Source organism: Camelus ferus, chromosome 3, assembly GCF_009834535.1.
Source record: "Camelus ferus isolate YT-003-E chromosome 3, BCGSAC_Cfer_1.0, whole genome shotgun sequence".
In the NCBI taxonomy this organism is placed as follows: Eukaryota; Metazoa; Chordata; class Mammalia; order Artiodactyla; family Camelidae; genus Camelus; species Camelus ferus.
In genome coordinates, this window is record NC_045698.1 from 12,277,378 (window position 1) to 12,304,041 (window position 26,664).

General features: G+C 43.7%; 2 protein-coding genes across 2 annotated transcripts in view; one reads left to right on the top strand and one right to left on the bottom strand.

Annotated features, from left to right (window-relative positions):
- Positions 1-26,664, bottom strand: part of MYO10 (myosin X) — a 192,879-nt gene that overhangs the window by 131,866 nt on the left and 34,349 nt on the right. The window contains 1 exon segment of the mRNA XM_032470343.1: positions 15,581-15,679. Within this exon segment, the coding sequence (XP_032326234.1) occupies positions 15,581-15,679 (99 nt within the window).
- Positions 19,645-20,209, top strand: LOC116662828 (60S ribosomal protein L32-like; the record flags this gene model as incomplete). The annotated part of the gene is made up of 1 exon (XM_032477357.1): positions 19,645-20,209. A coding segment is annotated over one exon (531 nt), but the record flags the coding sequence as incomplete, so codon positions are not given.

Genomic DNA, 26,664 nt, shown 5'->3' on the forward strand with positions numbered 1-26,664 from the left:
GCCATAGATGGCTAACCATTCTTTTTCTTTTATAGGTTTCTTTTCAACTTAGCATTAAGACTATTCCTTTTAAATAAAAGATGGCATATCCATACCATGGAATATTACTCAGCAATAAAACAGAATAAAGTACACGCTACAACATCAATGAACCTTGAAAACACTATGCTCAGTGCAAGAAGCCTGTCCTAAAAGACTATATATAGTACAATTCTGTTTGTATGAAATGTCTAGAAGAGGCAGATCTAGAGAGGCAGGGGGAAGACGTAGTTGCCCGGGGCCGGTTTTGCCCAGAGTGCAGGGTTTCTGTTTTGGGTACTGAACGTTGCAAACTTGTTAGTGGTGATGGTTGTGCAAGTCTGTAAATAAAATAAAAGCCACTGAATTGTACACTTTAAGTGGGTGGACTGTATGGGGTGTGAATTATATCACGATTCAGCTGTTAGAAGAAAAAAGCTATTCTTTTCCCTGCAGACCACAGCTCACACTGATGAAAATTATTAAGTAATCGCACCCGAGGTGCTGCAATGTGGCTACTGCCTCTTTCGCTCTTTTAGCTACAAGAACATCTGCGAACTATTTCCGAATCTCCGTCAAAGACAGCAATGAGCCAAAAATGATGGATACTTCTCAGTGTGACTTTCCTCAAAAGACAGAAGTTATTTTTCCTACAGCATTTACATCATCTTTCCCTTGCAGAGAATGTCCAAACAGGGAACATCCAAAATAAGTATGGGACCTGGACACCTGACACCTACTCTCTCCAGGGCTACCTCCAGTGAATGTTTATGACACCCATGTAGTATTTTCTAAGCTAAGCTAAGTCCCTTTAGGGAAGGGGGGGGGGGGTGGAAATCAAGCCGAATAAATGTTTTAAATGAACAATCTTTCCATTTTAATATGGGACAGTTTTTACATCAGAAAAAAATGATTGCTAACTTGAAAAATCTGCAATTTTAATCTCCCTGGTTTATCGTTGCTCAGGGAAGGAAATGAGGTTATTCGGACAGGATGTGCCCTTTAAAAGGCACACTGGCAACATTCCGCGGCGTCCTGATCTCTCTCCAGCCCTCTGTTAACAAAAGCTTCCTGAAACTGGGGACGGCGTACGCTCTAGCCCACTGTCACAGGAGTGAGTGGTTCTCAGCATCACCCTGTCAACATCTGCCTTTAGCTCCCTTTGCAAGAGCAAAAGCAGATGGTTGGAGCAAGCCACTGTGAACTCTGACATGGCAGGAAGATGGAGACAATTCAGAACAGAAGATCATTCCAGAGGACAAAAATACTGGCTCAATTCTCAAGGGCTAGCTACTCGGCTACCCTCACTGGAAGACTGAGAAATACGATTAATTATTTCAAAATTATTACAAGAACCATTTGGAACACTCAAACAGCAGCTGGATTAAGGCTGAGTCGAACCTCTGAAATGAAGCCACTGCATTTGGAACTTCTAATACAGTCTATGTGCCAAATTCACATGGTAAATGTAATGTTTAGTGTTATGGGAGACTGCACAAGTCTGCTCTAAAAGCTTCATCTATGAAACCCTATGGGGACATTTTTTCCCTCAAAAATTCATGTGAATAATCAAAACCATCATATTATACACTACAGGATGTATTCCAGTAAAATCTTGAACAAGTTCACTAACATATGGACACAGATAGTTGAAAACAAATATCAAAGAAAGGACTGTTCAAAACGGGTCGTTTCTTGGGAGAGTTTACAAGTATCAATAAATCTAAGCAAAGCGAGGGAAAGAGGGGCGTTTGATTCTACAGATGAGCCCCTTAGGGAGTCTTGCTTAAACTCCTAAGTTCTGATCAGGGCTGGGACGAGGGTGAGGCAGGTGTCCCAGATACACAATTTAAGGCTGCACCAATTCTGGAGCTCGTGCAATGACCCTGAGTGATGTGTCTCTACATGTGCACCCTGGGCACGCCATTCACCTTACCCCGGTCCCCCTTTCTGGTCACCAGCCCCATGTTCTGTAGGCCAGAGTGGCATGGACGATGGGACTACAAGAGCGTATTAAACCTAAGACTATCAAGAACTCGTGAGTTCCAGCAGCAGCTTCTAAATATAGAATCACTCTCCTTCCTCCGGCATTGGCACCTCACTTAGGAAACGTGAGCTGTGTAATTGGCTAGTGTGGCAAATGGTAAGTTAAAAATTTAACTGCTCTTCAGTATTAAAAATAAGCATTAGGGGTCAAAACTTTACACAGCAGCCTCTAAACGTGTATAAGCACAATCAACTCATTTTTGGAACTACTCCCATGAGTAGACCTTCCCTGGAAAGGTGTTAGGTGTAATTAACACACAACACAGGCTTTTCTTACTTTTGCTGCGCCTGGAGTGGCTCTCCGTTCACCCAGAAACAAACACTCAGTTACAGACTAAACCATAGGCAGTGTTAGTATTTAAAACTAGGCTCGCTGAGGGAGTGGGGGGGTGGGCGGGGGCAAGGGGAGGTGGGTGGGTAGAGCTCAGTGGTAGAGCGCATGCTTAGCATGCACAGGGTCCTGGGTTCAATCCCCAGCACCTCACTAAGATCACCAGACTGCGTTTCTCTCAGGACAGTGTTCAAGCACGGGGCCTTTATGGCTGGAGCAGTCCAAAAATGCACTTGGACTGTGTGAGTGACCATCTGTGTTTTTAAACAACATGCTTTTGGGGGAAGCCTGTGTATCAGATGCTTGTATTTAGAACAAGGATTTTTAGGAAGAAAACCCACACACAGCCTGCCAAGCCCTACAAACTGGTCCCCAAAGTGTGCCTTCCAGACAAGCATCACCAGCAGCACCGGGGAGCCTGTTAGAAATGCACATTTTCACGCCCCACCCGAGACTTGCTGAATCAGAAACTCTGTGTTGAGGCCCAGGTCTCAGGGGTTTCATCAGCCTCTCCTGGGGATTCTGATGCCTGCTCAGTGCTGAGCGCCGCCACACTACAGGTAGTGCTCCTGGCAGCAGGAAACACGGGCTTTGCCGCTGCCAATCTTTGTCCTCTTCAGGAAGGATTTCTCTCTCGCAGGGAGAACAAAATGATGGGGCTAAACAACTGATCCATCGACCTGCCGGGGGCTTCACAGCACAGAGTCCTACTGCAAATACAGATTCCTGGGCTCACCTCCGGAAAGGCTGGACCACTGGGTCCTGGGCTCACCTCTAGAGACTGAACCATTGGATGAGGCTCCCAATTAGCAGCCCCTCCAGTGATTCTGATGTGAAGCCAGGACTGGGGACCACTGGAAGGCCCCCTGCACCACTAAACAGCACATCAGAAGTAACTGGGGAAAATGATCCTTTAGATCAGGGTTAGCCAGCTTTTTCTGCAAAGGGCCAGATGGTTGATATCTCAGGCTGTTTGACTCCTAGAGTGGGCCACTTGGCTTGACTCAGTCTTAGATAAACCGATGAATAGGCATGGCTGTGTTTCCAATACCACTTCACTGAATCTGACTTTCTTATCATTTTCATGTGTCATAACATATTCTATTGACGTTTCTCAAACATTTAAAAAGGTATAAATCATTCTGAGCTCGCAAGCTGTAGGAAAAGAGGCAGCGGACATGGACCACTGTGGCTTCAGTGAAACACTGGATCAATTACATAACCTTCACTGAGTCCAGTCATGCTGCGTTTGCGACATATGTAACTTCAATACAAACAGCTGCTTTCAAAAAAGCTAGATATTGCTTAAGAAAAAAAAAAAAAACACCGAGGTTTAATGTGCATCCAGTACAATACACAGCCTGATAAAGCACCCACGGCAACACACTGAACATTTCCATCACCCGAGAAAGTTCACTGGTGCCCCTTCCCAGGCAACATTCCTCCGAAGTAACCATGAGGTTTGAATCCTTACCTTTAAGATGGCAGGGCAAGCAGCTGGGGACAAAAGCCAGGCATCATTCATGTCTTCTCTGTTTGCACTGCAGTTCTAAGTAACAGACACTCTAAGCAGAAGCTATCAGAATAGGTACCCACTGGGCATGAATAAGCCCCTTTCTCTCCAATGTGCTGCTGGGGACTCACCCACCCTCCCCTACTCTACATCTATCTCCCCCAGCCCAGCCCAGGTTGGGTTGTCCAAGCTGCAGAACAGGTGCATGGCTGCAGGGGTGGAGGAAATGAGCTCCTTCAGGGGTACCCCTTTGCCCCCACCTCCCACCAACCCCCAACCCCTGGCTGGGCCAGCTCTTCACCCTAGGGCTTTATCAGACCCATTCAGACCCCAATCCCCTCCTCTTTCCTTGGGGCAGAAACAGGTACGGTTTGCTCAGCAACATAAATATAACTTAATTGAGCTGTTTGAACTCAAAGACCATCATGGACGGCCTCTGTGCGTGGAGGGCTCAACTGAGGGATTTCAGGAAACGGCTTCACCCTTGGGATTTTTCTCCATACAAATTAGAAAAACCATCATGGCATCTCACAGCTGGAAGGAGAGGTGCCCCTACACTGGGTTCTGTTCCAGACACAGAAAGAGGCAGGACTGCAGGCAAGAGGAAGATGCGGAGCATGGAAGAAATCAAACCTGTCCACAGAGTCACCCCTCCAGGAAGGCCAGCCCCTCCCAGAGCCCCCAGCCTCGCAGGGCAGAGGGCAGCCCAAGTTGAAGTCAACAGCAAATGGGGAGGGGAGGTGGGGAGGAGAAAGACTCTCCAATTGATCTCACGTCACCTCACCCACCCACCCAACCTGGGGCTCTCCAGTTTCACTGTGAACAGCATCGTCTGGGAACCCTGTTAAAGCACAGACCCCAGGACAGGACTGGAGTGGGACCAAGGAAGCTGCATCTTTCACAAGGGCCCTGATGACTGAGGATGAAATGAAGCAGCCGCCGGTGGGAGAAGCACACACGGAGAAACGCCACACTAGTTTTTGGGACAGTTAAACCCAAATGTCCCACTCAGAGTATCCAACTTGAGGGTGGGACTAGGGAGGTGGAGACAGAAGACCAAGAACAGGTACAATTCCCTAGACAAAGAGTAAGATGGGCACACTCCAGGGCCTCCGGCAGACGAGGGCCCAGTGGCCAAACGGATGGACAGAGGGAACAGTATTTACACAGATCATGTGGGCATCAGAGACCTTCCACAGAACCATCTAAGAAAAGGTGCCCAGAAAAGAAGCTGCATAGGAAGAATCCAGGCCTAGAGATCATGGGTAACATGAGCGTTTTCTAAGCCTAGTGTGTAAAAAGATGTGCTTTTTCAACAACTTTCAGTGTACTATTTTGACATGATGCTCATTTGGTCTATGAAATAGTTCTGACCTTGACTGCTTATGAAGCAGCATCCAGGAAGCTTTTTCCAGACACACCAGGGCCCAAGTCCCAGCTGAGATTCTGATTCATTGTTCTGGGGCAGAGCCAAGGCTCTTGGTGTAAGTTCAATGGGCAGCCAGGGCTGACAACAACTCCGCCAGAAGCAGCAACCATGGAAGCAAGACTGTGAACACACGAGGCGATTTAATGTGAAACACTGAAACTGAAAAACGTGATTTTTGTTGACCCTTCTACTTCCCCCAGAGCAATAAGGTAAAAAAGCCGCCACAAAAGAGGAGGGAACTGGGAAGGTGGTATGAGAGCCCGCTGATCTGGAAGAGTAACTTCAACAGAAAGGCAAAGATCATGACCAGGAAGGTGACAAGGACATTCAATCCCAGGGGCCTGGAGAGAGAAAAGAAGTGAACTTGAAGCAGCAGCCAGGATGGGCAGTCGGAGGGCCGGCAAGGTGGATAAGCGACAGCCCCCACCTCACCCTGCCAGACTTCACTTTCCTCCGGAGCAAGTAATGTGATCAAGTAGAAAGATGACCAACTCTGGATCCAAACCCAGTTCTATCAACGCGTTGCTGATCAACTGTGGATTTGTGGACACACTACCCCATGGCAGCTCAATCTCAAACACCTTCCTCGTAGGGGAGCGGTGAGGATTAAATGGACGGAAGGCACCAGCATGGGGCCTGGTGGAGAGATGTCACCTGGCAAATGGCACCCTCTTTCCAACGCCAACCCTCACAAGGAGGATGTGGCTTAGAAGTGGGGTGACCTCCTTTCCCACAGCCCCCCAGGGAGGTGATCATGGGAAGAATGTGGTTCCCTAATCTCACCACAGTAGCAGCCTGGATTGGAATTCAGCAAAGTTGGAATCAGGCAACAGAGGACTTGCACACCATCCCGAGTCCCCATCACAGGTACCCGAACAGGCCTTTGCAGACAGACTAGGTAACCAATCCCCCACGTATATTACTGAGTCTTTAGGAAAAGTGTTTCTAAGTAACAGGCCTTTAAGTGAATTTGAGATGAAATGAACCTCAGTCACAAACCAGCAACTGCCGGAATTGGTTCCAATAAACTGCTTCTGCTTTTTCTACTGCAACTCCACCTGGCATTAAATGGTGCCACGTCTGATTCCCATGGATAATCTTCTGAACGGCTTTGTTTTCAAACAACATCTTTACATACATTTTCCACAAAATGACACTTACAATAAAGGTATAGTAGTTAAGCCTCAAAAAAAAAAAAAAAAAAAAAAACCGTGAGTTTTGGTTGCACCCCTTTTCCCCATCACCCTCCCAGTCTTAAGTTACCACCTGGTCTGAGCTTAACATCCAGCACTGGTTTGCTGACTACTTTCCATATTCATGGGTATCAAGAATGTAAGACAGTATTCTGTTTACCTTCAGGTATGAGCAATTTGATTTCCTAAAAGTAACCACAAAGTTGAAAGCAACAGTAGGTCCAATAGTACAAAAGTCAACCCTTCTCTTTGTGCCTGGTCACTGGGAAGGGTTCCCGGGAGAAGCAGGAAGGGTCTGGATAAACCACAGGCCGACACAGGCACCAGTCGGCTGAGCTACTCCGAGCAGAGCCTGGAATCCAGAAGTCGACCGCGGATGGGAGGCACAGGCAGGTCAGAGGCAGGCTTGAGCCCAAATAAATACACCGAGTCTAAGGGATGGGAAGAGGAGGTTCACTGAATGGACCCAGGGAGGAAAGATGAGACTGAAGTCGAGAGATAACCACAAAGGAGAAAGCCAACAATTTGGTCCAACCGAGGACAGGAGGCCACAGAAGGTCATGACCCAGGGCAGAGGTCATTTGCGCTCTCCTGCAAAATCATTTGTGTGTGTGTGGTCAGTGAGGGCCTCGCAGGGGCCAGGAAATACTGCTAATAGCGACCTCATTCTCTCCCCACCCACCCCCCCACCCCGTGGGGGTGCCAGACAGGGAGGGGCCCCAGCAGTCAGTCCAAAGGGGACTGTTCTGAAAGAAAGGGTCAAAAATAAGCTGGATTCCTAATCCACTTAAGCTGGATTCACTTAAAGGAGCAGAGACAGGGGCTCTTAAGGTCTTACAGAGGTCCAGCGAGGGCAGATGACAGAAGTGGTGTGCACCCTTGGCAGGCTAAGGTCTCCATCACCTGACACAGCCCACACTCCTCAGAACACCAACGTATCCAGTGTTTGTCCCTGTAAACAGCTCCCTGTTTTGGTGTCGTTGATGAAGCGCATAGAATTATCACCTCAGGTTTCAAGAGGCCAAACTTTGGGAAAATATTCTGAATCCAACTTAACAGCCACCCACTCCCCCTTAAAAAAGGAAAATGCAGTTTATATATTTTTGGAGTCTATCAAGTGAAATAATTCCTTTGAAAAAGGAATCCCCTTTAATGAGTTTCAGTGCTCTTTATTTCACTCCGATCCTACAGCCAGGAAGGAAGTAACACAGAGGAACTCCCACCATGACTCTTATGACCAGAGGCTTTTCCTTTTGTCATTTGCAGGCCCTTAAGACATGTGTGCTCTGTTGAGACAGTTATCATATAACGTTCTGATAGAGAAATTACATCATTCTAATGACTTGTTTGGCTTCGCACTGACTATAGACAAAGATACACCATGCACTCGGTACGTGAGTGCCTTCGTGGGCCAGGCTTTGTGCCGAGATGCTAACAACACACAAATGATATACCCTCGATCTCAGAGAGCATGGTGAGGAGAGACAGAGAAAAAAAAAAATCAAACCAACACGCACGATACAATGTCAAGGTGGTGGCTCTTTTGGATGGAGAGGCTGAGAAAGCCTCTGAAAAGGTCTCCACCCCTGAATGAAGGTGGGAGGGGCAGGCACACCTGCAGGAACCTTCCCAAAAGGCAAAGGCAAGCCTACAGCCTTCCTGCGTGACCATCTCTTCCCAACTTACAGTAAGTGAGTGTCCACGCGGAGCTCTGCAAACTTACAAATAAGAACGTGTTTTTTTCCTGGCGCTAAGTGCACTAACGATCAGATGCTTTTTGTTTTTTTCTATTGTCCCAGAGCGAAAATTAATGGAAACATCTGACTTTCCATCTTTGAGCCACAAGATGCCAAACCAGATTCTTGGAAGAACTCTAGAGAGTCAATCACATGGCTTTCAGGCATAAAAACTTTTTTTTTTTTTTTTCACTCTAAACCAAGTTAGACAAATTGCATTTTACTTGGTCTTTAAAGCAAGACTGAAAGTCCCAGAGGTGTTCAGCCTCTGGGGGACTGACTCTTGATTCTAAGAAACTCCACGGGCTGGTGTTTGACATCCATCTCAGAGACGGGTATTTCCAGGACGAAATAGCAAAATGTGGGAAAAGCACAGAATGTAAGAGCTGCTCAGTTCAGCGGTGTGTTTTTAATACAGCAGCACTATTTTGATGGAAGTGAATTCCAAGAACAACAGATGGACCCGTACTGAAGTTTCAACAAAGGAAACCAAATACATCTGATTTTTTAAAAAGTATCTGCCACTTGCCACCAGCATGTCCCTCTTTTCTCTTTTTGAATGGCTGTGCAGCCACCTTCACCCACCCATAGGAGCACTACCATCCACCCAACGCCCACATCACAAGGCCAATGCCAAATGCTCACTGGTGGTCAGCAGATCTCAGTCACCATCCAATTCTCCATCCTCAGACTCTGGAGCTAGGTCTAAAGCAGTTCTTTCTTGATGGTGTCTATTTCTTAAGAAAAGATACAAACAAGAATTTCTACATTCTTTTATATCTAAAAGCAGCACAAGAAAAAGTATCCAAGAGAAAAGTAGTTTAAAAACAAACTGTATAGAGAGTTAGTATTTAATGGTCATAGAGCTTCTGTTTGGGGTGATGAAAAAGTTTTGTAAATAGATAGGGATGATGGTTGCACACATTACGAATGTAATGAATGCCATCCACTTTTACACTCAAAAATGGTTCAAACGGTCAAGTCTATGTAATTTATATTTACCACAACAAACACACACACACACAGGAAAACCCAAGTTCTAGTTAAAAAAATAAATCGTATATTTATCCATTCATTTTTCTTTCAACTCAAATTTGGACATTTGCAGCAGAGATCAATCATAGCAAATTATTTTAGACACCCATCCAAAACACTGAAAACCCCAAAAGGGATACAAATGTCACGGCTGTGAACACACACAAATATACACACAACAACAATGGAATTCGAGGTGGCAGTGGTACCCAAAAGCCAGGGCTGCGTATTGTTTTAGGGATATGCTTTGCCTCTCAACTGGACTGCAAAAAAACTACTTTGTTCAACTATACTGCACGCCATCAGAAAAATTCTATCTTTAAATCATGAACATATGGACAAGCTAAAACACAAAGTTAAAATAGAGGGCAATTAACATACTCTTAGGCTCGGCAACCCACAGGAAACTGCCGAAACTCAACTCTCTCATCCTGTAGAGACAGCAATTTCACATGGTTCAACTGAACCCCAGGTTAATTTGGCTGGAAGCGTCACCTCCAGTACAGAGGACACTTGAGAGGCTATAAGGAGCAAAAATATAATCTATGTTTCTCTCCTTTTGAGAAAAAAATGGATAAGATTTCCCCAAAATAAGCACATCAGTATGAAAATGTTTCTCTTTACCAAAAAGGAGATAAAAAAGATGAGAAGGGGGTAGAATACACTTTTTTGTTATTTAAACAACATAAAAGCAAGGGAATTACGTGCAGCACAGTTGACCAGAGAGACTCTGTCTGCCCTGCCATCCCAGAGTTTGGATCTGCGAGTCACAGTACCCTAATGCCACTACTTCTCCATCATCAGTGTCGCCCCTCCAAACTCCTTTCCCTCCATCTTCAGAAGTTTAGCTGTCTCCCTGCTGGTTTCTCCCCACCTTTCCCCCCTGGGGGACTTCAGATGGCCCCACCAGATTTGGGGGGCCGTGCCAACTGCTGCTCACTCACTTTCCATCCGCTCACGTAGAAGGAGTTGGCCGCTGAGACCTCTCTACCCAGGCAGCTGCCTTCACCAACAGCTGGCTTTGCGTGTGAAGCCAGGAATGCACCTTCTGCAGCGCATTCCTGGGCTGGGGGTGGGGAGGCGGGGAGCATGTGCAATCAGCATCCTTTCAGATGAAATTCTTAACTTGGTTAAAATATCCAGGCTCCTCCACTTCCCTCTGCAGTCACATCTGACCTGTTCCCACCTAACACTTAAAATCACTGAGCTCTAGCTGCCCCATTCCTGACTGTCAGTGGGGTCACAGGGTGTTACTTGGAGCTCCGAAATGGGAGACATGCTAGCCGGTCCCACGGTCAGTTTTCCAGCCCTCAACAGGCTTAAGGGAGACTCGTTCCCGACACAGGAGTGAACCCATACGGTGTGTGGAGAAGGAGTGAAGAAGCTGCCACATCCCCAAGACATTCAAGGACACAAAAAGGCACCAAAGGGGGCAAAGTGAAGGGGGAAAAAGGCAAAACAAAGCATCTGGACAGAGCAGAGAGTGAAAAATAACAAAAACGCAATGAAAAACCATGACACCAACCCATTATCAAGTTTCCCAAAATTGATCCCATAGTATTAATGCCAATAAGTCAAAGTGAAGGTCAAAAGATGGCTCTCAATGGGAAATGTGATTATAAATAGTTAGGGTCGTGTTTCCCGTATGGCCTGAGAAAGTCTATCTTGGGGGGTGGGGACAACTTGTAAGTACCAGGCAATCGAATGGCCTTTTCCTAAAAAGAGAATAACTTTTAAAACCAAGCCTAATTATACTTCGTGCAAATAAGAAGAGAAGGGCACAGAGGAGGGAAGGCAGAGACATGGATTGGGACGGTTAATTCCCCAGTCCATAATGTATTTCAGAAGGCCCCATAAAGAGACAACGCAAACAGAAAACCCAACGGAATCCTTGCAGAGAGTAATCGCCTTGATTACTACAATAACTACCCCTTAAAATGCCATTTTATTGTAACTTGATATCACTCTGAGCTATTTCAGAGCCATCAAATTAGGCTCTTTTCAGAAAGGATAAAACAGTTGACTCTCAAAGTGAAAAATCTAATTTCGAACTTCTTAGCTCATTCTACATTCTCTTCCAAAAAAGCGCTTCAGTGATAGCCCACGCGCCTGGTGATGGTTTTGGAAAAGACAAGCATTCAATGCCGACTTCCCTCCTACGCTTTCCACAGGAGTCCATTTTTAGCCACATTTACACCCTGCAGAAAACGGTGTTGTGTTTCTGAAACTCTGTCCAGAGCTCACTATGCAAGAAGACAAGTCACCCCTAACTTTCAGAGCAGTGCTGACCTGCCCATGTGCTCCATTCTCCAGAGGCCCCGAACATGCTCTTTTTTTTTTTTCAACAAAGCATGTTAGCAGGTCACTCGCACATTTCTTTTTCCGCCTGCAAATACTTCACAGCGAGTGTAACATAAAAGTTATGAGTCAAATGGGAACGTTTCGGTCCTCTGTATTCCTGGGACCAACCTACAGTAGTTTAAATTTTAGATAAATACGAAACTATATCCCTGGCCAAAAAAAACCCCACCAAAAACAGCTGAGCGAACATGGAAAACTCTGAGACTGAACAAATTTTTTTTTTAAAAAAAGGGCCCTTTAGGGCTCTCACCAAAAACACACAATCACTTCCTCTCTACTCTGCATCCCCGAGGTCCCATTCTAGGATTTTACACGTGGCTCTGCTTGGTTTCCAACACTAAACAGGATTTTGAATCTGTTCTTTAATCCACCTGAGAATTACTTCACTATGGTCAGCACAATGTCTGGCCACACTTGAGGTGAAATGATTGTTGGAACTGGGGGCAGCCCAGAGAAAGCAAAAGCTTCCAAAAGCTTAGAAAAATTTCCTAGCACTACCTAAAGCCCTCTTCTTTATTTTCACTTCCTCCACAACAGCAGAACTAGCGGTACATGCGGGGGATGGGGGTGGGGGGGGCGGCTGAGAGTACTTCCCGCTCTTCATGGTGGGCGACTATGACCCTCAGGCCGTTTTCTGCACTGTCCTGTACATCCTCGCCACTCAAATGTGGATCGGGGACCAGCAGCATCCACACCACCGGGAAACTTGCGGGAAATGCAGACCCTCAGGCCCCACCCCAGATCTGCCAGCAAAATCTGCATCAGAAACAAGACCCCCAGGTGATTCACATACAGCACATTCTGAGATGCACTGCTCTAAACCAAACGGGAATTCAACTAACAGCTGTGAGCCATTTATGGACTCTGAGAGGTCATATTTTGGGAATATAAAAATTTCCCTCAGCATTCTACTGTACACCAGAAATTGACACAACATTATAAACTGACTATATTTGAATATATATATATATATATATATATATATATATATATATATATATATATATATACACACACAAAAAAAAAAATTGTCCTGGAATTGTTTATAAAGACACAGAAAAATACCTATTTGACACCTTTTACCAGCTACTATTTGACCTCAAACAGTAATATCTTTTTTGTTATTGTGGTTAAGATATACATACTAACTTAAAATTTACCATTTTAATCCTAAGTGTACAGTTCAGTGGTATTAAGTACATTCACCCTGTTGTGTAACCATCATCATGATCCTGGCTTTCATCTTCCAAAACTAAAACTCTATACCCATTAAACAATAACTCCCCCTTCTCCCTTTACCCCAGAAACACCAATATTTTTAAGACCCTTTAATAACCTACCAAATTGGGTTGAAAATTAGCCAATACCCTGAAAAGTTACCATAGGGTTTACCAGGACAAGGCCATGCTCTACATCTTTGACCCTGATTCCCTCAAGAATGTATCCCTGCTCAGTTCGAGAGCGGGTGTTCCGGTGCCAGGACCAGTTAATGGACTTCTCCTGATCCTTGGTGGCTACGCCTGTATGTTCCATGATGAACCTGTGATGTAGGGAGAGGAAGAAGTTGGTCAGGAGAGAGGGAAACTAGTCTTTTGGCCACTGCTTGTTCTTGATCCACGTCTGAACCCAGTTCTTTCCAACCTGCCCCTCTTCTCTCCTATTTCAAACCCTGTATTTCCTACACGGGTCGCCCAGCTAATTACACTTGTTATACTTGGGGACAACAGAGTAGACAGTGTAAGACCAAGGATTTGCTGACCGATTGAAGATTATGGGTCAAAGTTGGCAGTTGTTTTCATGTTTCAGTATATACTTTTCTGGTTTAGTTCTTTCTAAACCCACAATCCATAAATACTGTCAAGGGTAAAAACAGAACTACTGGCCTGACCATCCCTTCCCATGCCCCCCTCGCCAAGAGCCACCCATCGACCAGCTGGCAATGGTCTCATGTGACACAGACTCCATTGGGTCAAACAAGCCAGTAGCCAAAAAGGACAAATACCATATGACTCCACTTCTCCAAGTACCTGAAGTAGTCAAAATCAGAGACAGGAAGTAGAAAGGTGATTACGAAGGGCTGGGGGAGGAGCAATGGGGAGTTAAGCGTTTGGTGGGCACAGAGTCTCAGGACTGCGAGATGAGAAAGTTCTCGAGATCTGCTGCACAGCAGTGCGACTGTCCTTGACACTACAGAAATGTGCACTTAAAACATGGTTAGGATGGGGATTTTAATGCTGTGTTTTTTACCACAACTTCTTTTCAGAAATGGCAAAGTTAAAAAAGAAAAGCAAAGGAAATATCATTGGGATTAAAAAATAATTCGACAAAAAAATTTCATTAAAACCTATTTACAATCCTCTCTGGGACAGAGTGACATAAGCCAAGTACACTGTTTACATACTGTTTTCCTTTTTAAAATCATCTTAAAAAGTGTGTATAAGGAACTGAATTTGCATCTGGGAAAAGTGAAAAGGCAACACAGAGTGAAGGTGACCAACTCTACATACAGGAACTTAAACATCTAAGCAGTGCCCCGAAGCAAGGCACTTAGTCTTAGCTTATAGATGGCACTACACCACCTGAGAACCCAATGGGAAAGAGACCAGACCGGGCATCGGTGTCTGTGAGACGCGTGGTCTCTCTGCCCTGCCTCTCCCTGCCCCCACCCCCACTCTCCACCTACACAAAACAGCTGTATCTTCACCACCAAATACTGAAGAGCCATTCAAGACACTCAGACGAAACAGAAACTGAGGAATTGCAAGATAGTCCAGAAACATCACTGCTTACGAAGCCTAGAAATGAGGAAGGTACCACCAAAGCGACCATCTCTGCTCAAGGTTCTGATAACCAAGAAGTCCATCAGCCTCAGACTACACAACGCTGACCTTGAAGTTTTTGGTCTCAACTTGCAAACAAAATTCAGAAACTCTGAGTTTTAAATACTGGCATATGAAGTCCTTTTAGTTCTTTCTGTCATAAATTGTAGTATGTGTCTTGGAGGGAGGGATCCATTTTTAACATTAAAATTGGCTTCCTTTGGGATTAGCAGATGCACACCACTGTATACAAAACAGATAAACAACAAGGACCTACTATTTAGCAGAGGCAACTATATTCAATATCTTGTAATAACCTATAACAGAGAAGAACCTAAAAAGAATACATATGTATAACTGCATCACTCTGCTGTACACCTGAAACTAACAAAACATTGTAAATCAAATATATGTCAATTACAAAATTTTTTAAAATTTGTTTCCTTCTAAAATGGAGATGCTGGTCTCCTTTTACAATTGTCCAATGTAATCAGTGAGCCAGATTCTGGATTCATGTATTTATTTTCAGTGATACGGCTTTTCACTTGTTTTACACTAGACAATGGGGAGCCTGGAGCAGTGATTCCCACAAACAGAAGGTGCTTCTTCCACTGCTCAACAAGGTGGATGAGGAAGCACAGGTTGGGGGGTTTGGTCCGTTCTGTCCTTACAGGGATGAGGACACCACTGCATTCTCCCCGGCAGGCCAGTATTTCCAACACTAGGAAAGTTTAAGAACTTTAAAGGAGAGTGGTAATGAAATCAATTGGCAAATAACAATGTATTTGAACTTTTTCTCCAATTGCTGGCACCCTGTTACTTCTGATTCTTCCAGATCCCCAGGAAGGACCAGCCAAGTGTAGTGCTCTCTGTCCTGAACTGGCTGGAACACTTCTATTCTGATTTGGCGGAACTTTTTTACTGCATCACTCACACACTCAAGGGGTGCATTATATACTCCTTTTTGAGATTCCATTTTTATCACTTAGAAAAAATGTTTACGGCATGAGGGGCAGGGAGAGAATGCACACATGACCTTCGGAAGGCCACCCAAGGAAGGAGAACCCTGTGTCCCGCAGCGGAGGGCTCTGGTGCTCACCTGACCATAGTCTGTCCGGAAGACGACGACGCCCTCGGCACAGGAATCTACAGTACTCGGAAAATGCTGGCCATTCTCTCTGAGCCAGACCCGTGCTCCCTGCAAACAAAACAAACAGGATTTAACTATGAGTCTGCATTGCATTCTGTGGCAAAACACCACCCTTAAAATTACTATGACTACTACCTTCCTGAAAAAACCACTTTTTGAAAAGCAGATGTCTTTCTCAAACAAGGAAGGAATGACTCTTCAAAGAAAGTGTCGTCCACAGCCTTAGATACGTACAAGTGTGACCGAGAAAGGGTCCCACCGGGCAGAGGAAACAGCACTAAAATGCAACTGATTTATAAGGAGTCTCTCATTTCACTCAGGCACCCACTTTGAGGCAAGAACCAGTATCATCCCATTTTATGGATGGAGAACTGGAGGCCTAGAGGTAAAGAAATTTGCTCCACACCACGTATCCAGAAACCACAAGTTTAACCAGGTCACTGCACTGTTTCATCCCAAGTTGAGAACTCTTTGGGACCCTCAGGCTCCCCTCTTTCCAGGTCCAAGCCCCATGCACCTGCCCACTTGGAGGGCATCAGGGCGCTCCACTGACTTCCTGGTTGTACCAAAGCCATGTGTCAACTGGACTCTCCAAGAAAGGGACTGAAGTTTTAGTAAATATTAGAATCCAATCCAGCAGACACCTAATGCACCCCAAAGTTTAGGATGAGAGCCCAAGAGACAGCAACTTCCAGATCCCACTGTTTTAACCTGGGGCACGATTTTTTTTAGCATTGACTTCATTTCCATTTTTTATTTTCCCACCAAATGAAATGATAATCTTAATATTTAGCTTTTCAATGCTGAATTTCCTCTTCCTTTGATTTCACAGCATGAAAACCGTTTGTTTTCAAGGATGAATGATTACAAAGTTTCAAGAAATTACTGGGTGTTCACTGGTCATTCAAATTATAAAGTTCCCTTTATGGGAACTCTTGTACACTGTTGGTGGGAATGTAAAACGGGTGTAGCCACTGTGCAAACAGTATAGAAGTTCCTTAAAAAACTAAAAGTAGAACTACCATATGACCCAGCAATTCCACTCCTGGGTATACATCCAGAAAAAAATGAAAAGACTAGCTTGAAAAGATACATGCACCCCAATGTTCACAGGAGCACTATTTACAATAGCCAACACATGGAAGCAACCCAAGTGCCCATCAACAGACAACTGAATCAAGAAGATGTTTCATATATATATATATATATATGTGGGTACACAATGAAACATTACTCAGCCATAAAAAAGAAATACTGCCATTTGCATAACATAGATGGACCTAAATAAGTATTATGCTTAGTGAAATAAGTCAGACAAAAGAAAGACAAATACTGTGTGGTATCACTTATATGTGGAATCTAGAAAATAATACAAATGAATGTATATGCAAAACACAATGAGACTCACAGATACAGAAGACAAATCAGTGGTTACCAAAGGGTAGAGGACGGGAGGAGGGACAAATTAAGGGTATGGGATTAACAAATACAAACTACTATATACAAAATAGATAAGCAACAAGAATATACTGTCTAGCACAGGGAATTATATCCATTATCTTATAATAACCTCTAATGGACTATAGTCTGCAAAAATACTGAATTACTATGCTGTACACCTGAAACTAACCCAATACTGTAAATCAACTATGCTGTAATTTTAAAAATACTCAATATGAAAAAAAGAATTACTTTTATGACTGATGATGTATACCCAATGTAATGCAATAGCTTTAGTATCTCATGTTATTTCTACTCTGCTCAACAATTTCATCAACTCCAACAAAGATGGAACAGTGGAAATACGATACCAGAATTATCATCTGACATAGCAGTTACACTGAACTTCTTTTCCTAGAACTTTCGATCTCATTTCATTGGTCTGCTTAATTTCTGTTACAATTTGAAATGTTAAATGACATATTCAAAATACATTGGCTAAACATTCAACTTCTAGTTCAAGGGACTACTACTACTACTACTACTACTACTACTACTGTTCTGTTAACACAGATGGCAGATGATAAATATTATAGAAGTAAACTAAGTAAACTCACCATTTTACGCTAGTTTAAATTGTGTTCTTGATACCATAAACAGTAGCTTAGTAATGGAGTGTCCACGGGGTGTCACAGTCATGTGCTAAGAGCCTAAATAACAGTAACACTAACCTAACCCTCGGTAAGACAGGAATTCCCACCCCAAAACTGAGGTTCACAACTTAAGTCCCTGCCTAATGTCACATAGCTGGTGACCAAGCCAGGTCTCAAATCTTTCCAATTCCCAGATCCATGCTCTTTCCACACACCACACTATTTGACTCCTACAAATAATTCATTAATAAATAAAATGCATCAATAGGTCAGTCAACAACTAAAATATAACCACACACAAAGGTCCCTCTAGGTAGCCAATTAACACACCCAACTCCTTCTAGAAGGGAAAATTTAAGTTAGAAGAATCCAACTTACAATTTACTCCCTCAGTGCCAATGATGACCCTGTTTAAAACACACCAGCCCAGGACCTAAAACATCTGTCGTCACCGTTACTCGGGATCCTCACTTATTCAACCTCGAGTGTGATGAAAGCATTTGGGGACAGCAAGCTGGACCTCCGGGCTCTGGAAGGAGTGGGACCCAGAGGAGGGGCCACAGGTACAAGCATTTGCAAGAAGTTCCAGGTGGCTGGAGCCCAAGGTTGAAATGGCATTGGCTGCAATTCCCCTTGTGAGTTCTGCGACTCTCCTGGCAGCCCCTACTAGGACCCTACACAAGGCCCTCCCCGTGGGCGTCCCCTTTCTCTTTATTGTGGGAATTTTAAGTTGTCAACTCTAAACTTCTTCAATCCTCCAAGATGAAGATGGAAAACAGCATCAAAAATGAACAGGAAGTGCTTCTCTATAAATTCTGAAGACTGCCTTCTTTAAAGAACACGATAACGCCAACGGGACGAGTTCCCATTCCCGCACAAGTCAGTCACATACCAATGATTCCCACTTTGGGCTGAGACACAGGTCCCCAAGTTCCAGAAAGAATGACACAACTGATTGTCAGTCCTGATTTCTTTATGAGCAAACAGCTGCTTTCTCAAAAGAACGTTTACTGCGACTCCCAGAGGCTACACAGCTTATAGTTTCTTTTACTTGAGTTTTGCTGTGGTTCTTTTCAACCTTCTCACTTGAAAGTATTACAAAGCCCTTTGCTGACACAGTCCTACACGATCAAACACACAGTGCAACTTCCGGAGTCCAAAGGTCTTTCTCAACAGGTATGAAGAGCTGCTGATAAACAAGTTCTACAAAACCCAGCCCAGACTTCAAATCTAGAGCCCACTGGCTGGTATTTCTCAACCTACAGTGGAGTCCTCCACAGGTAGAGAGGGAAATACATTCAAAACATGCCCTTTGTTCTTTGAAAAAGTTTAAACAGGCGATTTCCATAGAATCAAAATTGCAAAGTCAAACTGTTGAAATGGATATTTTTATACAGATTGTTCTGAGATTGTTCTGGGTGGTTTCTCTCAGCCCCCAAACTTTCTGTTCCCTTCTATTTGAATAGAACACATATGCCCAGGTCCAGCAAAGAGGCCACCCACAGGCACTGGAAAACAAAGTCACAGACATTTACCAGACCATCCAAGTTTGAGTGGGGAAGAAAAATTTGCCTGCCATATGCAAACCATTATATCCTGTCATTGTTAAATAAGGCTGATAATTTAAGTACAATGCAGGCATATGGAGAAAGCTCCCAGCATATAGAGAAAACTCACTATTGGAGTAAAAATATGCCTCTAAAATCAGGTGGAAGAAGTTTGATCACGAAATACATGTTTTATTAAATCTTGGGACATTTTCACCTTAATCTGAGACAATATGTGTTAAATTAAACTTCTAAAAACTTTTCTGCACATCATCACCAGCAACAGTTTTACAAGACAAAGCAGGTGCATACAAATTCCCGTCTCTTTGATCTTCAGAACAATCCTCTAAGATAGGGAAGTAAGTAATACCTTCCCTTCTTCAAAAACGAGGTTCATAGGCATTCCATCTTTCCACTGCCAGCAAAAGATTTCCTGACTCACCCTCTCTTCCTCGGCGCTACCTACGGAGGTGGCAGCCATCTCCTAGTCGGCATCACGGCCACCCTCAGACCCCTCGTGAAGCCCAGGATCGTCAAAAAGAGGACCAAGAAGTTCATCCGGCACCAGGCAGACCGATTTGTCAAAATTAAGTGGAACTGGCTGAAACCCAGAGGCACTGACAACACGGTGCGCAAGAGGTTCAAGGGCCAGATCCTGATGCCCAGCACTGGCTACGGGAGCAACAAGAAAACAAAGCATACGCTGCCCAGCGGCTTCCGCAAGTTCCTGCTACACGACGTCGAGGAGCTCGAAGTGCTGCTGATGTGCAGCAGATGTTACTGTGCTGAGATTGCTCACAACGTCTCCTCCAAGAACCGCAAAGCCACTGTGGAGAGAGCAGCCCAGCTGGCCATCAGAGTCACCAATCCCAACACCAGGCTGCGCAGCGAAGAAAACGAATAGGCAGCTCATGCACGTTGTATTTGTGTTAATAAAACCATGAAACTCAAAAGAAAAGAAAAGAAAAAAAAAAGATTTCCTGGCTCTAATTTAAAAAAAAAGACTGACTATATCAAGTGTTGATGACAATGTGGAGAAGCTGGTGGTGATATAACACAGTACATCCACTTACGAAAACAGTTTGGCAGTTTCTTAAAAAGTGAAACATAACCTTACCATATGCCCCAACAATTCAACTCCTAGGATATATACCTACTCAAATTAAAAAAAAAATTTTTTTTAAAAAGCCTTGTATGCAAATATTCAGAGCAGCATTATTCCTAATAGCCAAATACTAGAAATCATTTCCTAAAAGTTGAGTTAATGCTTTATTCAGGGACCTTACTGAGAACTAAAGCCCAGGAGACTCAGATTGCTTTGAGTAACAAGTTCCAAAGAGGTAAGGGAGGAATCAGGATATACGGGAGTTTTTGCTGGGATGGGGGAGGGGGGAATGAGTCGAATGTCAAAAGATTACTGCTAATCACAAAAACCAGACACCTCAAGTTAATGATTTTAGTTATGCTCAAGTTACGATTTTCCACTTATGGGAAGATGCAAGAGTCTAGACTCACTGAAATTATTCCTTAGATATACATTAATTATCTAGTGTTTTTCTCCATCCTCAGTTCCCCTTGGGGTAAACCACTGGTGGCAGCTACAGGAGCTGATCGCAGGCAACATCTTTTTGTCTGCACACTCAAATGTCCATCAACAGGTACAGGATTTCTACACAATGGAAGTCTTAGTAACAAAAACCAAATCACAGAATCACCAACAAGGATGAATCTCAAAAATGCTAAGTGAAAGAAGCTACACACAAAAAAGCACATATTATAGGGTTCCATATACATGAAATTTCTGGAAGAGGCAAATCCATAGACACGGAAACTAGATGCATAGATGCCCAGAGCTAGGTGTAGGGGCGGAGAGACACACTGACTGAATGGGGAGAAAGGAACTTTGGGGCACAATGGAACTATTCTAAAACTGGATTGTGCTGATGGCTGCACAACTGTATAAATGCACTAAAACTCATTCAACTGTGAATCTACAATGGGTATGTAATTACACCTTGGTAATTCCAAATCATTAAAAAAAGTTCATCTCCCAGCCTACATACTTCTCACTGATACATGAACGCAATGCTTAACCATTCCATTATGGGAAAAACCCAATCATGTTTCTATAACTGACCTATGGTGGTATCACACACACACACACACACACACACAACACAGCCATAATGACCACATGTAAGAGCTGTGTTAAAACTCTGAAGATCAGTGTTGGGTTCATTAAGTCCCCGCTCTCCATTAACGCAGACTAGCAGGGTTCAGAAGCTACAAGGAGACTTGTCCAAGTTCATCTCCAGATGAGGCTGTGGTCAAGGGTATCCTTGTCTCAATTACTGGCCCCCCTCCTGGGAAGATTATCATAAATCCCCAGCCAACTGTCTATGACTTGCATTACCTCCCAGGCGAGGAATTGTACCTGGTGCCTTCCTGTTACCATGGCAACATAACATAGCTACGCAAAGCCTAAAATATTCACCTCCTGGGCCTTTGCACAGGAAGTCTGCTGATCCTAATTTAAGGTAAATAGAAGATAAAATCACTATCAAAGATTTCAACCTACTGTTGCCCCATTTAAAAAAAATTATTTTTAACTATTACATTTCTCTTCTGATTTTAATAATGATCTTCTTTCCTGAACTTTGAAACACTGAAGTTTAAAAATAAGGTAGGAAAACAACTCCAAAAAAGAGATAATGACGATGGACTTGAAATACTATGCTGTGTGGCATGTTCTAATTACAGATTCACAGAAACGAGAACATTCTTTAGCCAAACACACAGCTCAGTCAGACCCAGAACAAGGCACCACACCTATTTTTCTCCCATAACTGCTTCCCTGGCCCACGTTAAGTACCACGGTTCAGAAGTCTCTAACAACTTACATGATAAAGTCACAATTTGTTCTGGAAATGTGATCTCCTTTTTTTTTTTTCCAGACAAATATGTCAAATAGTTTTGTAAGATAAGATAAATTAATACAGCTATTTAAATCTGCAGTAAATTCAGCAACCAAAAAGGTTCTCTTTTGCCTACAATGACTTAGTAAAGAAGTAACCTGGCTTAATTATGGACAATAGTATGGAAATTCCTTAAAAAAACTGAAAGGAGACTTAGCCTATGATCCAGCAATCCCACTCCTGGGCATATATCCAGAGGAAACTCTAATTCGAAAAGATACATGTACTCCAATATTCACAGCAAAACTATTTACAGCAGCCAAGACATGGAAGCAAACTAAACGTCCATCAACAGATGACTGGATAAAGAAGATGTGAGATACACACACACACACTTGCACACAATGAAATACTACTCAGCCGTAAAAAAGAATGAAAATAATGCCATTTGCAGTAACATAGATGAACCTGGAGATCGTCATAATAAATGAAGTAGCCAGAAACAGAAAGAAAAATACCATAGGGATCACTTATATGTAGACTCTTATAAAAAAAAAAAAAGACACATAGAAAACAAACTTATGGTTATTGGAGGGAAAGGAGGTGGGGAGGAATAAATTGTGAGTTTGAGATACTAACTGCTGTATATAAAATAGATAAACAACAAAGTCCTACTGGATAGCACAGGGAACTATATTTAATACCTTGTAATGGCCTATCATAAAAAAGAATATGAAAAAGAATATATATATATGTATGTACAAGTGAGTCACTATGCAATACACCAAAAATTAACACAACATGGTAAATAGACTACACTTCAGTTATGCTTCAATTAAAAAAAGAAGAAGAAGAAGTAACCTGGCTCAGAAGATGTCTCATGTAACAGGCGGGGACTTGGAGGGACCTTGTTCTTGATGACACTCAATTCCAGAAACAGGGTGTGGGTAATATATTATAGTACAAGGATTTAAAGAGCATTTAAAAAGTTGAGGTACAATTGAAATGTGACATATTAGTTCTAGGTGTACAACACGATGATTTGATATTTGTATATACAGAGAAAGTCTGTAACATCCATCTAGTTAATTAACATCCATCACTACACAGTTAATTTTTTTTCTTATGAGAACTTTTAAGATCTACTCTCTTAGCAACTTGCAAATATACAATACAGTTAACGTTACTGTAGTCACCGTGCTGTCCATACATCCCCAGGACTTATTTTATACCTGGAATTTTGCACCTTTTGACTCCCTTCACCCACCCCCTACTTCTAGAAACCGATAACCTGTTCTCTGTATTTATGAATTGGTGGGGGTGGGAGGACTGGGGAGAGGTTTCACATGTAAGTGAGATCTCCTCTGTTTTACAGTCATTTTTGTGGTTGTTGGGAGTAGGAAATACCTTCTCATCAACTTATGTTATTTTTTTCTAATCCTTATTTCTCAAATCCACCTCAAAGGACACACGGCATTTATCACATACAAAGCTCGAACGCAGGTGCCTCAACCTCGTCACGACTGACACCATGGATGAGGTCATTATTTGTTGTGGGTGAGGGGACTGCCCTGGTTGGGAACCACTGGTCTAGAGTAACATTAAGTTCTAGAGCCACAAGCAAATTAAACGAGTTTTCAAAACCATTAATTGAAAGCAGACTCCACCGTCTAAATTCTAGGAATTTCCACAACCTCCGGAAGTAGGATCAGCCCAGATGCAGTCTACCTGGGGCAGGTCTCATTTCCGGTGACCTCGGCTGGGTGCTGACCGGAGGGAGGGAGGCGCCTCCACGGTCTGATTCAAAACATCTGACGAAGGGAGGGAACAAGGGCCCCGAAGCCGAGGGCTTGATGACGGTGCTGGAAGGCTCGCTCTTCTCCCTTCCCTCTGTCCACTGCGCTGTTTGGGGTTTGTTTGGTTTTTTTTTAAATGCACTTTTCATGTTTAGAACTGACTTAATGTTTTTACGCAGATGGTTGGAACTGCACAGACAAAACCTGCCAAAAACCTGCGCTCTTTTCACCTCGGGGCGACTTCAACCCCACGTGCTTGCAAAGCTCGATGCACAAGTTGTCAGAATGTCTGGAAACAGCGCAGATGAGAAGGAAGGGGAGCATAATCACACGTACAAAATGAGTATGAAAAATGCAGCGGGGACAAAGGAGCACGGCTGGCTGGGGACAGACCCAGGAGACTTCAAAATGAAAGAGCAAAGTGGAACCCAAGATATCTCCCCTGCAGAGACGGCCACCTCTTCATCCCCTAGGAGGGGACCTGGAAATAAGCAAGCAGCAGGGCAGCCACCGTCCCCAGCATCCCCACAGCAGTGGGTGGCCTGTGCACCCCTGACCACACAGTAGGCAGAGAGCTCGGGGCCACGGGGGCTGAGTGATCCCCTGATTCACTTCCTCCATGGGACTGGGGGTTCTCAGACCTGAGGCTAGTACTCCTTTCTGCACAGCTGTGTTAGGTTCCAAAGAGCCCAGGGCTGCTCAGCACCGAACGGAACCTGCAGGTTTCAGGCTCAGTTCTCAAAGGGGGCAGAACTCAGCTAGTGCCCGGCCAGCACTGACCGCTGGGGAGGGAAAAGGAGGAACAGGAGGCTCAAGAGAGAAAATGTGAGCACACAGCCTGGAATGTCGGAAATACGTGATGTGAAGATCCCAAGTTCGTACCATTTGCCTGTGGCTGTGGAACGGAGGTGGTGTTTGTTCTCTGTAACAGGCAACACCAGGAACAACTGTTCTACACCCATTGGAGCTGATGCCACCATCACATTCTAGAGGAAAAGGTGTTGCTGACATTCTTTTTCAGAACTTGGACAACCCCTCCCCGCAACCGCTCCCAAGGCTGTCAGAAGTGCTGCGTAACTCCCCAGACAGGCCTACAGACGTCTTTAAAGGCAGTGCTTTTTAAGATAAGAAATACATTCCAGCCATTTGTAGCTACAGTGCATTTGTAGCTGTGTCACCACCATCATCAACATCATTTCTTGGGCTTGCCTACGAGCCTAAGGAGCCTATACAGCACTGTCCCTACAGGAAGATGTGTAATGTCCCAAGCATCTAACCCTAAACACATCTGAAAAACAGCATGGGTGTTTACTGAGCTTGCCCACATTCATTACGATAAAGTCCACAATTGGTCCTATGTCTTTGGGCAACAACCAGTGAGAAGGATCACGTGGCATCCATATTCTTTCCCGTTGTCCGCCCATAAGGTCACACTCTGTCACCACGATGAGGTGTAGCTTCAAAACAAACATGACATGAAAACACAAAACAACATGAAACGTACATGAAAAGCAGGAGATGGAAAGGGAGAAAAAAGAAAACAGTAAAAGCTTTTGCCAAACTAACCTTTGCTCAAGGTTCCCCATGGAAAGATACAAAAAAGGAGTCATCGACATCCCCGACTCCCAATCAAAATCAGAGCCAAAACAAACTATGCTAAATGGCCACAACACCTAATTTGTGAACATATAATTCTTTAAAGAGTTTATTTCCATGGTTATGGGGTTTCAACTTGCTGACTGACTCAGCCCTGGTTTTAGATTCTGATTTTTCCTGCCTTCCTCAGAACTCTTCAAAACAGCTTTTCAGTTACCCTTTTAAACTACAGTGACTAGAACTATCCCAGAAAACACGTTAACACTGAGAGAAATGAGACATCTCCAAGTTGCTGAGACAATCTCAGACACTGTAGGAATGTGAAAATCCAAGGAACAAAAATCAAATTATTCCACTATTAGTTAACCAATCACAAAGCCAACATATATATGTTTAAAAGAGATCAGAAAATAGACCCAAAGTATTAGCCAATGCGCCTAAAATTCATTCAATCATCTGTAAGTCACCTCTCCCATAAATCCATCCATCCACTCATCCATAAATCCATCCACTCATCCATACATCCATCTGGCTGCCCTTCCACAAGCCCATCCTTCCCACCTTCCCACAAGTATCTTTTGAGCCACTACTATGTACCAGGCGCTGTGAAAGATTCACCCGTATATAAAACCATTCCTGCTCTGAAACATTTACAATATGTTAGAGGTAAAATGATGCCTGTTCTAATACCTTCATCCTACAGTCTTTCTTCCAAAGGAAGTAATTATGCAACAGGAAGAGCAGTAGAATAGGGCAAGAAAGAGAAGTAGCTAATTGGGGAAAGGACGTGCAGACCCTTATAAAATGAATAAAACTGTTCTGCTTTTAAGGTCTCAAAAACTAGTGGGAAATCCTCTCTAAGGGACACAAAATAGCTGGCTTTAGAACTGCATTCCAGTCTCCCTTTTAGTAGAAACAGTAGGAGATATAGAACAGAAGGGATAACAAAAGACCATTACAAGATGTTTTCACTCTTCGTGGAATGTAATACCAGATGTCCCTTACCTTTTATTTCCTAGAGTTTGTCCTTTCCTATTCTTGACAAGAATACTTTTCTTAAACACACACACACACAAACCATAAACA